We start from the raw sequence: 14706 nt of genomic DNA, 5'->3' as shown, positions 1-14706 counted from the left end.
ATATGTAGTTGTAGTGAGCGAAAAAGCCAAAACGCCTTCTGTGCACATGCAATGCAGACAATTAAAATAAGAAAGAAAATGCGCCAAATTCAGCAAACAATGATGTTTTCTTTCCAAACCGCGGCACAAATGCACACTCAGATAAGTTTATATCAATAAAGGGGTTTTAATTCGTTAACTTTCCCCGCCCTTTGTGTGGATCCGCCTACAACACTTGTGCAGCAAGCCAAATTGACAGCCTAAATTCCCTCCTTCACCCGGTGCTTTCAAGAGAGTCTGGAGTTTTCCATCTCTGACTGACACTTCGTTGCCCATCGGAAACGCAAAACCGTGAGTATATTTGATCGCCCTGATACTGTTTGACTGTTTATTCACTAAGGGAAATGTATTTGCATGCATGGATAACATTCTAAATATTATTTCAACGCAAAACGTGGTCCCGGTGATCAGACAAAAGGGCAGTTATCAGAGCTATGGAGGAGTGAACCGTAGGCATGGGACGCAAGCCGCAGCACTGCTGTCCGAATCTGCAGGTTTCACTTTGTAGTTCAAGGCAGGCGACGCCGACATGCATTAGATTAACAAACAAGCCGTAAAAAGTAGATGGTTACATTAATGTATTATCTCGTGCAGAGGGCTGAACTTTGCCGGCTTTGCTAAGTCTTGAAACCATGTTAGCTCTTCGGCTTGTTGAGATTGACCTAGCTTACCTATTTCTGTGGCTAACCCGTTAAATATAGATATGGCTAGCCTAGCCTTGAAACCCTAAACAAATACGGCGCATATATTTAATAAGTGATGGACAGTTTTTCTTTTTAAATATTGCATATAGTGTCTGAAAACTTAATGGTCGATTGAGCGGCAATATCAATTCGTCGTCACAAAGGAAGTATTAATTTTGAAATAGGTACTAGGTACTATGTGTTTCACAGTATGTGAGCCATTTAAGACTAAAGCTAAGATCAGCGAATGTTAAGTGAGCAACTTCTGGCTTCTTGTGTTTGGTTCCTACCAATTCTCTTGAACGTCTTGTGTTGGATTTTTTTTTTGCCTCGTCATCCATTGTGTAAGGTGCTCACTGTTTGAATTGCATCGCAATTTCTGTGGGACGAGAACACGTTACATAGACCAAAATGCTGAAGCTAAACCAGTTGTAGTATTTTATGACTTGTCCCTTCAAATGCAGTCTTTTAAAAGAATATGTGAGTAACTGAAGTGTGATTGTGTAACAAAGAACCCTGGGGCAGGTTCTTGAACGCCCATTGTTCTCTATAAGCTTTTTCAGCACAACTGACAAGCATGTGACTTAGTTCGATATGTAGTAAGGGGTTATGGGTTACTAGCTAACTCTGCGAATGAGAGTCGATATACTTATAATATTAATTTAACACAATTTGTTTGTCCGACGTAGGAAGAACTGGGGCCACTGAGCGAATCCCAAATGTTTAGTGTAAACAATAAAAGACAGACAGAAGATGAGGGAACAAACGTATAAGCAGTGTGTTGAAATAATTCTTTGGAGTCGTGTATTCCATAGCTGAAATGAACGGATCTGTCAATCCACCACTTAAATTCTGCTGTTTCCCTTAGCAACCAGTCATCGTCATCATGTCTGCTGGAAATGCCAAGATTGGACAGCCTGCACCCCAGTTCAAAGCCACAGCTGTGGTAGATGGCCAGTTTAAAGACATTCAGCTCTCTGATTACAGGGGTATGCATGTACTATTTTTAAGAAAAGAAAAACAGAGAGATAGTTTGGTCTCTCCCTTTTGGACTGGATTTCTCTCAAACACAAATCGACAGACTTTGTAGTAGTTGTTGTTGAAGATTAACTGTATGTGTAGAGTGCAGTCTTTTTGTGTATACTTATTTTAATAACTATAGTTGAACTCGGGAGTCATGCACATTGCTCGAATGAACCCCACAATGTTTTGGAGCCAGTTCATTGCTCTTTAACACGCAAATCGGTGTGTCGTTAAATGAAATGTGATAGTGCTTGCACTGTGTTATCAACTTTCAGTTTATCTCTCTCTCTCTCTCTCTCTCTGACTGTCTCTCTCTAGGGAAGTATGTGGTGTTCTTTTTCTATCCACTGGATTTCACCTTCGTGTGCCCTACTGAAATCATTGCCTTCAGCGAACGTGCTGATGAATTCCGCAAGATTGGCTGCGAGGTCCTCGCTGCCTCCACGGACTCCCACTTCAGTCACCTGGCCTGGTGAGGGAGGAGGAGGAGGAGGAGGAGGGGAGGGGAGGCATGCGTCATTGCTGTGTTCTCCATCTCTTTTCTTTCTTTCTTTCTTTCTTTTTTCTTTTTTTTTTTTTTTTTAACCCTTTTTATGAACTGTGACTCCATAGCTTCTGACTCTGTCAGCCTTGTCTGTTGGAACAGAACTCTGGGTAGACCTTATCATTGATTTGGTGGAGAATACTTTGTACTCTACAGTCTGGTGTATGTTACTTAATGGGTGGGGGGGGGGTGGGGGGGTAACATTGACTTTAAATCTGTTTACAACACTTTACATCATCTCAACGAGCTATTCCAAGAAAAACAGAAGGGTTATCTGACGACAGTCACCCTTGTGTGTTATATCTGAGAGAATAATTTTTCAGTTTAAATCGGAAAAGGAAATTGTACTGGCCCTAGCAGCATTGGTGAGGTGTTAAGCTATCTGGCGTGGCGTGTTTGTGTGCGTGCGCACGTTTTTAGCGGGACTCCTGAAGCGTCGCCTAGACGGGAGTTTATCTAGCATTGTCCATTGACCGAGCCAGTCTTTGATAAGACCTGTTCGAGAGGCTGTGCTGTGTGCTGGGTTACTGATATAAAGGCAAACTGTAACGGCAGTGTTTGGGTAGTGGATCTGTGCCGAGATCTAGAAGCTTCTTCCTTTCCTCCACAGTGTTGAAACTAATCCATAATCGGAAAAGAGAAAAAAAAAATTATATATGTATGTGTGTGTGTGTAATGTTACATACATACACACACGCACACATATGTATATGTGTGTGTATCTATCTATCTATCTATCTATCTATCTATCTATCTATCTATCTATCTATATATATGTATGTATGTATGTGTGTACATACATACATATACGCACACACACTATTGGCTTGTCCAGTGTGTTATATTGTTTCTTACCATGCCAGCAGCTTTAAGAATATCCACAGCATCTTTTTTTTTTTTTTTTTTCCCCCTCTGCTCTTTATGACCTCACAATGGTGTTCTCTCTCCTGATAGGATAAACACACCCAGGAAGCAGGGTGGCCTGGGTTCTATGAACATCCCATTGGTTGCTGATCTGACCCAGTCTATTGCCCGGGACTATGGGGTGCTGAAGGAGGATGAAGGCATTGCCTACAGGTGTGGAGTTTGCAGTTTTCTGCTGCTGATTCTGTAGGCTCATCATTTCTGCAAAGCAACAGCAGTAGATATTGATCAGAGCTGTGATGCTGTTCGCTGGGACCTAGTCTTCTCTCTCATTCAATGCTTACGCATGTCTTGATACCACTGCGTCTAGACAACTGAATATTTAAACAGTGTGTATTTAGTTCAAATTTTACATATGCCTCTCCTGTAGTTCTGTACGGACATCACCTCTGACACCTCCATAGTGCGTCTGTTTGGTTCCGCTTTTCTGTGGGTGTACACAATTTATTTTGAAGTGTTCTGGCCAGTTAGCATTTTAAACGGACACCCGCAGTGAATTTTTGGATCCGAGTGGCTTCACCTGTCGGGCTGTGAATAGTCTGTAACTGTGAGTTGGCTCTCTGTGACCGTCGGTTGTTTCTCTGTTACTGTCGATGTGTCACAGGGGTCTGTTTATCATCGACGATAAGGGCATTCTGAGACAGATCACCATTAACGACCTGCCCGTGGGCCGCTCCGTGGACGAGACCGTGAGACTGGTGCAGGCCTTCCAGTTCACAGACAAGCATGGAGAAGGTGAGCTGCAGTGACCTTGAGCGTGGTTTACAAGGACATTTGTGCACGTGTGGGCCTCATTGATCTGAGCCACGACATTTAAATTCGATACAAGATTATCGGTAGCGCTACGATGGAAACGCGTCATTCATCACATGGCGCATTACATAGGTCTGAAGACTCTGCATTCAGTCGTGAGCTTTCTAAAATTAATTTTATGTTTTTAAAATACCCTAAGCACTTTGCACACGAACCATGCCAAACAAATCAAAACAGATTGTGCTTTAAATAGAAACTAACTTTGCTGCCCAGATTCTGGGTTTTACTTAGAACCTGACAAGCTTGGTCTCAATACCTGTCAAGTGTCTTTTTAGAGTTGACAGTTATATTTACATACACTGACTGACAAGGAATTCACATCAGCCACATTACAAATGTGAATCTCACATGAGGATAGGATTCTTCCAGTGGGGCACTGAACTTGCTTACGCACTACACCATTTTAATATCAGATAAATGGCCAAATGAACTGGTTTTACAGGGACACTGGTTGAATTATGAAGTTTGTGAACATTTCACCAGTTTACTCTTCCATGTATTGTTGTTCTGTGTGAGTAAGTACAGATTCGGCCAGGAAGTGTGCTTTGTAGAGGTTTTTTTTTCTTTCTTTCTTTCTTTCTTTCTTTCTTTCTTTCCTTCTTTTTTTTGTGCAAAGCAGCATTGCTCAATGGCATTGGCCAGATACATGCATTTGCATAAAACCCCGTCTTTAAGATTCCAGAAACGTAGTGATAAAGGGTCGCAGACGCTGCAAGTCAGGGCAGCGATGGTGACGTCACAAGGCCAATTAAAACATAATGAGGCCAAATGCAGGTTTACATTTACAAAAAAAAAACAAACAAAAAAAAATTGCAGAATTTGAACCAAACCCGCTTTATATGACTGTCTCAATGTCCTTTCTTTCATGTCTGCCTGTGGATAAATGCCATGTTTTTTAAAACCATGATCTCTCTCTCTCTCTCTCTCTCTCTCTCTCTCTAGTGTGCCCTGCTGGATGGAAGCCTGGGAGTGACACCATTGTCCCTGACGTCCAGAAAAGCAAGGAGTTCTTTTCCAAGCAGTAGAAATAAACAGCGGCAAAAATTGGGGCCAAACCCAAACTAGGGACTAGGGTCTCAGAGGGGGAGGGGTACTAAAGCACTTGAACTCAGTCCAAGAGTTGTCATTGTCTCATCCACCTTACTGATTGGTTTTTTCTTTTTCTTTTTTTTCTTTTTTTTTAACATATTTTCAAAGCACCTCATTATAGATTTGTGACATGGTTACTCTCTGTTTCTAATCTTACCCTGTCTGAGTAAGCTATGTGAAAATCAGTAGTCCCATGCACTGAAACTACTCTCATTTTTTTTTTGTCTCTCTCTCTCTCTAGAAAAGTATTAAAGTATTTTGTACCTTGCAGTCATTGAGGTCAAATATTCCATTTCAGAGTGTTTGGAAATAACGATCAAAGTCTTTGCAGTGTGTCAAATCAATAAACAAAAAGGTGTTCACTAAGGTGTTGTCATGAAATCGTTTAACTTTTCACAAGTATTGAAACGATTCCGTGCTCTATCGCCACCTTTTGGTAAGGTGTCTTGTTGCTCTGTTTGTTTTAAAGAAATTGTCGCCACTAGATGGAGCCCTGTAGTTAAAATTACAGTCCTCTTGTTTGTAGGCCACGTCCGCGGCAAAGAATTTATTATTTAACAAAATAAGTGAACCCAAGGTCTTACCTAGGTCCTTTTCATCTCATTTCCCACTTAAGATCAAAGCTAACGTGGACTAAGATGGCGAACCACCCCTGTCAAATAAAGTTCCTGTAACCTGTGCGATGTTGTAAAATTAAGTAACTTTGGAGCTTTCTTGTGGTTTTGGTACATTTCCTACACAATACTGTGAAATTGAATGCAGGTGTTTGTACCTGTGGCTGTGTGTATGACTGTGAGAGCGACCTTGGTGGTTTCTGATATTTTGCAAGTCTCCTCTGTTTTAACGTAGTGGCATGTTTCTTTACCTTTTGATGTTTTGCTGTGAGCGCATCTACCCTGAAACGGAGAGAGAGAGAGAGTATGACCTAACTGTTCCATGCAAGGCAAGAACAAACTGTTGTAGCTCTCAGCTAAACAAACATCTTTCTCTCTTTCTCACACGTTGTATGCGCCCCGATGACTAATACAAGGGCTGCTTTTGTGAAGTTGATAAGCAAACAAAAATGAAAACATTAAAACAGTATTAATGTAGACGGTTTTCTTTGAGCCGCGTTAAATGACACGAACTGTTTTAAAGCTTGAATGAGAAATTTTTATGTTTGATCCTTCAAATATGCGTCATATGATATCCTGTTACTCCTCCAGAAGTTCGAACTTCCAGATTATCTGGAAAATGTAAAATGCTCACAGTGTTACTCAATTCATGAGTCTCTCACAGCCCGACTACTGGCTGGGACAATCACATTCTTTTTCTTTCCCCCTTTCTTTTTCCCTTGTAACAATAGGCTACTTGACCAGTTAGGTTTACTGATATGCCAATACAAAGTCTCTAATTGACAGAAATGTCTTTTTTTTTAAGTATCTTAAATCATTAATATTCCAAACTATTTTGGGCGACTAATTTCGCATATAAAAGCAAAGGCACGGATTTCCTTTCCACTTAAACACTGATAGCAAAACACGAACTTCTGGTACTTCAAGTAGTTGATCGGTAGAAGAGATAGCTTTAATATTTTGCACACTAAGATACCTGGAAAATGCCCGCGTTATATTTTTATCTCAAGTTTTCTTTTCGCTGAAACTGTTTTGGGAACTCGAGAACGCTAAGTGTTAAGGGGAAACTCCCGTGTTTCTAAATTTTCACCCATTCACACACGCTTCATTCACACGAACGTCAAAGTTCAAACCGAAAAAAATACTGTGAGACCGCTTTAACTGGCAACGTAGGCGGGGGTTCCCGACAATCCACCCTGTCGTGACGTAAAATTGCAAAATGGACCATATTTGGTCTTTACGTCAGTAGGAAAACGACCTAACGTGGGCACGTCAAGTGCGTTGCAGTGTGGTCTGAACTAGAATAACACACTAGTCTCTGTGTGCGACTATGCCTAAATAACTTTTTGTTTACAAATTACCATACGACTTTTGGTTTCACCATGACGTACGTATAACTTGTTTAGATAATTAAATGATGAACTAATAGTTGAAGAGACAGAAAAGGAACAGTGATACGCAATATATTTTTAACGTCTTTACTTAAATACAAATAAAACATTACAGGGCGATAAAAGATCTGCCAGGGTCAACCTGACAAACACAATAACAATAATTTACTAGAACGTATTCACATACATCACTCTCAAAGTAATTTTATGACACATAAAAACAAGTCATATGTCAAGCAGGGGATAAAAAAACGAGTAGGGCTATATAATTTGAACAATGCGCTCAGTGTAAATCAGTCCCATTGCTGACTCGGTGTGACTTTAACCTGTGAAAGTACATCTTAAAGGGTTCAGGTAGTACCAAATGCTTTGAGAAAACAAACAAACAAACAAACAAACAAAAAACCAAAACACTAGTTTCAACACGCAAGCACATCAAATGTTGAATGCTCGTTACTGCTGTACAATACATTTGCATTACAAATATATCATGAACATCATAATTTTGTTCTTCCAGTGTTTTCCCCCATTTATGTAAGAGTCCTGTGTCCTTGTACACGTATATATTTTTTAGTAGGACTTGATCTTTGGTGTGATCATAAGCTGACAACCGCTGCTAACGTGTGTCATTACTTTCTGTTTCAGTTGGGCTACCTGCTCCCTAAGGAGAGAGGCAGTGTTGGACAGCCCGGCATTGTCTGACTTAAGGACTTTCACTTTGTCCTCAAGGCGAGAGATGCGCTCCAATTTTCGTCGTCTGCACTTTGTCGCCGCGAGGCGATTTCGAAGCCGTTTGCGTTCCGCCTTGATCCGTTCCTGAGTCTCCATGTCGATCGGCGACATTGGCGGAGAACCATCGCTACTCTGCAGGTCCGGCACCGTCTGCGGCTCCTCTTTGAGCGCAAGAAGTCGCTGAGGATGAAGAGCAGAGCCTGACAGAGAGTGCTGAAAGTGGTGAGAGGGATGCGTCGTCGCCTGGTGATGCGGATACTGCTGGTGATGAGGCAGATAGCTGATGGTAGCGGTCGGGTAGTTGGCAGGAGTGAGGCTAGTGTTCGGAGTACAACTATTGAGTGTGGTGTAGACAGGGGTCTCCGGCGGCAACGAACTCCCGAAGACAGAAGATGGAACGGAGCAAGATGACACACCTCCAGCCCCGATGGACACGTTAGGCGGAGCCATTTGGTTCATTTTGTGAAGTTCGTCCAAGGCTTTCACGAAACCGTCCGCGAAGCCCTCTTGTTCCTCAGTGATTCCCCGACTATACAGGTATTGGCCAGGGGATGGTGTGGTGATGACACCGTTACCGTTTTGGATGATGAGTCTCTCGAGCTCGGGAGAAGCTAGCTTGAGCGACCCGACGTCTCCGTTTGCAGAGGGATAGAAGTCGCTTTCGGTGCGGAGTGTCTTGAGGTTCCGATAAGGTTCGGCGAAACCCAAGTTCATATTCTGCTTTAGGATCTTGTAGTCGTGCAGCCCAGCGTCTGAATGGCCATAAGCAGAGAGAAACGAGTCGTCATGATAAAACGGTTGCTCCATTTTTGTTGACATAGATTCAAAGCACAAGAGTACCAGTCACGCGCTCTAAGCAGAGAAAACACACAGTAAATGTGCACACCGTTTGGTTGCTACAGTGCACTCTGCAAAAGTCACCACACTACATGAAAGTCCGAAGCAGATAACTGGCTGTCAGCAAAGCACCGAAAGTTCCGCAATGTTTTATTGAAACCCAGAACAGTCAAAGAGAGAGAAAAAAAAATCCAAAATACTTGAACAACTTTACTGTACCAATTCAACAGGTGCTTTTTCCTTCGCTTCTGTTTCAAAATGATGTCCAAAGAGTAATTCTCGTGCGTTCTCCGATTCCCAAACCGTAACTGGCGGACACCGTCCACTGTCTGACTCAGGGCTGGTGAAACTCTACAGCTCATAGACGCACATTTCACTAAAGCGTAATTGCTAAGAACTACGATATATACCTCTCAAGACGGAGGCGTGGTCTGAAGAATACCTCTCATCCATTGGCTGCAACTAGCATGTACAAGCCCAGAACCGTGAACTGATGACGTTGTTGTCAGGAACCGCTGCTCGCTTTGGGGGAGAAGAGCGTTAGGGTATATAGGCTCTATTTTTGTTTCCATCGCCAAGACGCAAAAGTGCCAAATACCGAACCACAGGTAAACAGGAAAACGCAGCTCGGTTTCCCATGAGCAGGTACCACAGACTCCACTCTGGTCATAATGATCACAATAAAGAGGAACGGTTTTCCTCTTTCATATATCAGAGTTACAAACAAACAAACAAAACGATTTCAGGAATGAAAACGTGGTTAAATGTCTGATAAGATTACGCCTATCCTCTTTTTTTTTTTTTAATTCACTCATGATCTTGCTTATGGCTGCAAACTGCACCCTATCAACATCAACTAGGCTAAAACTTAATCGTTTTAATTGCATATATACACCATGTTTTTTTAAGTGTGATGAATAATAACGATAGACCCAAAGGTACAGCCAGAACATATTTAGTCTCTCTGAGGTTGCGCTGTCATGTTGAAATAATCAAACTTATGGACGGCAACCCCCCTCCCCCCCCCCACTCATAAGACTAAGATATCGCAGTCTGATCAGACACACGGGCAGACACTTAGACACTCTTAAATGTCATCAACGTTTCTCCAAATTGAAAAAGCTGAACACGACCGCGGACTTTATCCTGGCGGTCATATTCTATTGATTTGAAGGGAACTGACTCATGTTATCGCGATTAATGGAGGTCCTTTTATGGGCAACCCGCAAAAGCAGTTCCTCCCGGCTTGGACCGGGAAACCTCTCCCTTTCGGCTGAATTCCAAACCAACAACGCCCCCCCCCTCCCCGAGCAGGAAGACGTCTGTTTGGTCGAGCGTCCGAGAGCGCGTGTAAAGACGCACATCTACTTTGTTATGAGACTGGTAGTGAGTGTTAATAAGAAAACTGACTAATACACTTTCAGTATGATACAGGTTGATTTGAATGAAGTCGCCAGGCAGACAAGCTTTATAATCTAAAAGTGACACGTTTTCGGCTGTCGAGTACACACATTGGCTTGAGAAATACAAACTAAATGAGTAAATAAATAAAACATCATTTGTCGCGAAAAAAGGACATCGTGCAATCCTGTTCCACACACCTGTTTTGCTTGAAGAAAGACAGTACTGTCTGCAGAATATGTTAATGCAGGTTGAATCACTGCCTCCCGGCTCACCAACAGGTATACCCACGTCACGTCTTCTAAGAACCTTGCGCAACCTTTCACTGCCATTGCCAGGTGTTGGGCATACCTGACAGAAACAACGCTTAAGCTAAATCCTCGTGATTTGAAAGAGAACGTTGCACCTCTGAATAACAGTTTGAATGAAACCGAAATGAAAAGCCAGATCTGAATTAGCTTATATTGCGAGTGGCTTCTGTATCCACCGTGAACAAGCGCATTTAAAATAAGCACGCCACAAAAAAAGTTAATCAGTAATCAGATTTACGTGATAATAAGGGCTATTGTTAATCGTCGGCAGAGATGGACTGTTAGAAAAGTCACAGTAGAATGGTTTATAATGCTAAGAAACAAATATGATTATAAATCTAGCAAATAAGTGGTTGAGTCGCTCGGCAGGGCGTGTTTTAATTTTAATCAGCATTTTCACAACTGCGTGAAGAGAGCTACATATTCTAAAGTAAATAAAATCCCCGTTTACTAACCATAGCAAAATATTTTTCAGTCATATTGCCATCAGCAAAATAAAAGAGTGCGTGCGACCTGAAGGCCTACCTATTCTGCAAACGGAGCACTTCTGGTTTTTCGGTTCTGTGACTAAGGAGCTTTCATATTGAGATAACATATTGAGATGCTTTCCTCACTTTCTCCCTCGCTAACTAAAACAGTTATACACGCTATCAACTCGAATTTAGATAGGCATCACTTAAAACAAACATGCGGTCCACTATTTGAATAGGCAAACTAAATGAGTAGCGCACGACAGATCCGGATTGATGTCTGTATTCACACATAAAAGGTATTTACTCTTGATATATATGTCAGCATCCTGGTTCGCTTTCTTTCATGTGTCTTACTGGTTCACCAAACTGTCCTCTGGAGTCTAAAGCGCTAAAGATGTTCTCCACAGCGAGAAGTTTCTCTTAGCTCGTGTTACAGTAACAAACAATGAGGTCTACATTCAGAAGGCTCTGCGACAACTTTGAAGTTACAGTTAAGAGCATCTCAATCATGGTGGGTTTAAGACCCGCATAATGTCGCTGTTAAGTCTAGCTCAGTGATGAGTAAGCCGTTTTTCTTTTTCTGCTTAATTTTGATACGCTGCCAAGGCTGTTCTGGTGCATGAATGGGACAGTCATTCTGAAAGTATGGGCTTGCAAAAAAAAGGACGACCAACCGTAACCGTGTGGCGGCACCAGAAAACAGCCACTTCCGTATCGATTGTGTGTCACTTCTTTGATATCTCAAAAATCAAAATCGTACACAGGAAACCGGCTTCCTCCAGCTCGCAACATCAAGAGACTAAAAATAATGTCGCGCGCGCACACAAAAACACGGTATGCGCGCTCACGCCACCACACACACACACACACACACACACACATTATCGTACACACTTCGTCTTAACTGGTTTTTCAGGAGGCGTTAGATGTAGCCAGAGAAAGTTTTTTTTTTTTTTTTGCGTATTGAGGTTTATTCTAGTAAACCTCAACACTATTGAAAGTGAACAAGCATGTTTGTGTTCTCAAGAGCAGGGAAGATCATGAGGTTGCCCTCACTGAATCTAACTAATAGAAAGTGAGAACTTGTGCTTGATCACCAATGGTGTCCTTTGCCTAATGACACTACACAACTTTGTCACAGCTGTGGGAAAACAACCCATATATAAATCAAAGAGAGTTCTGAAGGACGACTCAGTGAAAAATACCAGTTGACCTCTTCTGTGAGTCAAATGCAACTCTCTCCCTTTCTAGACTCTTAAGTTCACATCCCACATCTGAATTAGTTTTGTAACACACTCGTTTGAGTGAGGCGTGGTACGTGAAGACGTTTCATTTCGCTGTGTCCAAATAGGAACAGATAGAGCAAACAAATGATTTCCACTGAATCTGGGGGTTTCTACACTAAGAAGTGAGGATGATGAGCAGAACATGAAAGAGGTGGACTTTCCCTCAAAATGAGATTTTAGTAAAAAGTTATGGATCGGTATTTACTGTGGCACATTTCTTTGTTTGAATTTCCAAGGTGCAGTTTCTTTCTTTTCAACTTTCTTCTATCTCTCGTTAAATTAACAAGTACGTTAAACACACAGACACACACACACGCGCGCGCGCGCACACACACACACACACACACACAGATTCACAGCTCATGTAAACGATTTTGTCATTTTTTCTGAGTGAAAGGGTAATTTAGAATGACAGATAAGAGTTTATGCCGCCGAGAAGGTATGGCACGAGGCAAAAAAAAAAAAAAAAAAAAGGGAGGAAAAAGAAGGAAGAAAAACAGTGAGACGGCAGCGGAGAGGAAAAAGGGGGACAGGCAGCGAGAATTTGCCAGGAGTCTCATCAGTCACGGTGGTGAACACACTGCCAGTGGCTGGGCTGTGGGAGAAACACTTAAACCTGTTCACCAGCCATTATCACATCACTGCTCTCTTCGCTGCCAGAGAGAGAGAGAGAGAGAGCGAGAGAGAGAGAGAGTGAGAGAGAGAGACACATGTCACTGAGGTCCACAGTAAGAACTCTGAGGTTTTTTTCTTTGCAGAGAAAACAAAAACAAAACCAAAAACAAAAAAATCTGGTCTGCTTCACACTCAAGATGTCTTGTAACCCTTAGTTTAACATTTGTCCTCTGTGTTGCTATCAGTGACTACTTGTTACAACTGAGCACGTTACCTCTTGAGCAGCTGTATCTCAGTGTTGTGTCTTATGTTATAATATTGGTTTCATGGTTTTAACTTTACATTAACATGGGCTTCTACAGTATTTTAAACAGGGATACGGATTGAGGATTACCTAATTTCACGTTCGGATTATATTGTAATACAGATTACGGGATTAGTTATGATTTCTTGTAAATCTCACCTTCTCATCTTCTCGCCAGCAGCCGTGGCAGGTTGAGTGAGTGAGGTTGAGACAAATTTCCTCCAAAACAAGTGAAAGTAACCACCGTGTTTTTTCACACCACAAAAGCTGCTTCAGGTTTGCAAAGTTGACACAAAGCGCCATTCATGCGCGTGCAGAAACACCTGAGTGAGGGGGGTGGGGGGGGGGGGGGGGTTGTGGTTGTGTGGGCCCAGTTAAAGGGTCAAAGGGCAGCTGTGTCCCCCTTGACCCCTGCCTCAGCGGCCGCTGTAAAAACCCTGCGTCTGAGACAGAGGAAGGATTTGTACCCTGTTAAGCAGAGTCTTCACCAACTGTGCCACTGAGGAGTCAAACTGATGGCTTATGCTCCATCAAACCAAAATCTATATATGAACTTGATGTTAGTACAGTCGGAGTTTATTTTGCCAAAATAAAACCCGTTTTTTTGGTGAGTAAACAAAAAAAAAAAAAAGCAATTTCGTGTGAATCACAACCTGGTCTGCTCAAAACCTATGTGATTATATCTTACTCTCTCTCTCTCTCTCTCTCTCTCTCTCTCTCTCTCTCACGAATTTTCATTTGGTCTTCAACCTTGAACAATCAGTTCTCTTACTGCGAGAAGAAGACGTCGGAAAGCTGAGGACAAAACAAGACACAATCTGTCAGCCAGAGGACACTGGCATACACAGTGACTCTGACAACCGCACACACACACACACACACACGGACACACACACACACACACACACAGACACGGAAACATACACACACACACACACACACACGGACACACACACAGACACACGCGCACACGGACACACACACACACACACGCGCACACACACTTATTAACTTCCTTGCAGGCTAATACTTGGCAAATACTTAACATTGTGGTTGCGCGGCCAAGTGGACCGCACAGAATGTTCCCTGCGTTTCTTACACTGGCAAGGTCCTTGGCGAGGGAAGTCCAGTGACCCAGAAAGTCGCCTGTTGGTGTAGTGAGTCAGGTAGAGCGCACTCGACAGGCATGAACCCTCTATGGCCCCTGGCATGGTCAGGACCTGCCTTCTCAGTGAACAAATGAAGGACAGAGAGAGAGAGAGAGAGAGAGAGAGAGAGAGAGAGTGCTCATTAGTCAGTTGAGAGAAGGAGAGAGAGAGAGAGAGAGAGAGAGAGAGAGAGGAGTCACTGGGTTGGTTTGTGCCAGCAGATGGGTACAGTCATTTAACCCCTGTAGACACATACCCGCTTACACTCTCTCAGGGAACATACAGAGAGACGAAAGGGAACATGTCCCCTCTCAAACGTGTGCAGCCCTTTCTATGCACACTCACACTCTCATTCTCTCTCTTTTGCCCCCCCCCCCTCCTCCATCCCCATCTTTCATCTTATCCCAATTAGGCTCTCTTGCCTTTTCCCCAGTGTGCAGTGTGTCTCTCTCTTCTTACACACACACACACACACACAC

The 14706-nt window shown here is 42.6% G+C and overlaps 2 protein-coding genes across 2 annotated transcripts; one reads left to right on the top strand and one right to left on the bottom strand.

The window, feature by feature from the left end:
- The first annotated feature begins 247 nt into the window (after window positions 1–247).
- On the top strand, window positions 248–5481 carry prdx2 (peroxiredoxin 2). The gene is made up of 6 exons (XM_030779842.1): window positions 248–330; window positions 1591–1711; window positions 2064–2217; window positions 3244–3366; window positions 3818–3948; window positions 4969–5481. Exons 2-6 carry the CDS (start codon window positions 1609–1611, stop codon window positions 5049–5051), a joined length of 594 nt encoding a protein of 197 aa, XP_030635702.1. The 5' UTR covers window positions 248–330; window positions 1591–1608; the 3' UTR covers window positions 5052–5481.
- Window positions 5482–7493: 2012 nt separating this feature from the next.
- junba (JunB proto-oncogene, AP-1 transcription factor subunit a) lies at window positions 7494–9026 on the bottom strand. The gene has a single exon (XM_030779969.1). The coding sequence runs from the start codon at window positions 8669–8671 to the stop codon at window positions 7691–7693; it is 981 nt and encodes a 326-aa protein (XP_030635829.1). The 5' UTR covers window positions 8672–9026; the 3' UTR covers window positions 7494–7690.
- Between the last annotated feature and the right edge of the window lie 5680 nt (window positions 9027–14706).

This window comes from Chanos chanos, chromosome 7 (assembly GCF_902362185.1).
Source record: "Chanos chanos chromosome 7, fChaCha1.1, whole genome shotgun sequence".
In the NCBI taxonomy this organism is placed as follows: Eukaryota; Metazoa; Chordata; class Actinopteri; order Gonorynchiformes; family Chanidae; genus Chanos; species Chanos chanos.
Note: the sequence above shows the minus strand (reverse complement) of the source record. Positions and strands in the feature narration are given on the sequence as shown.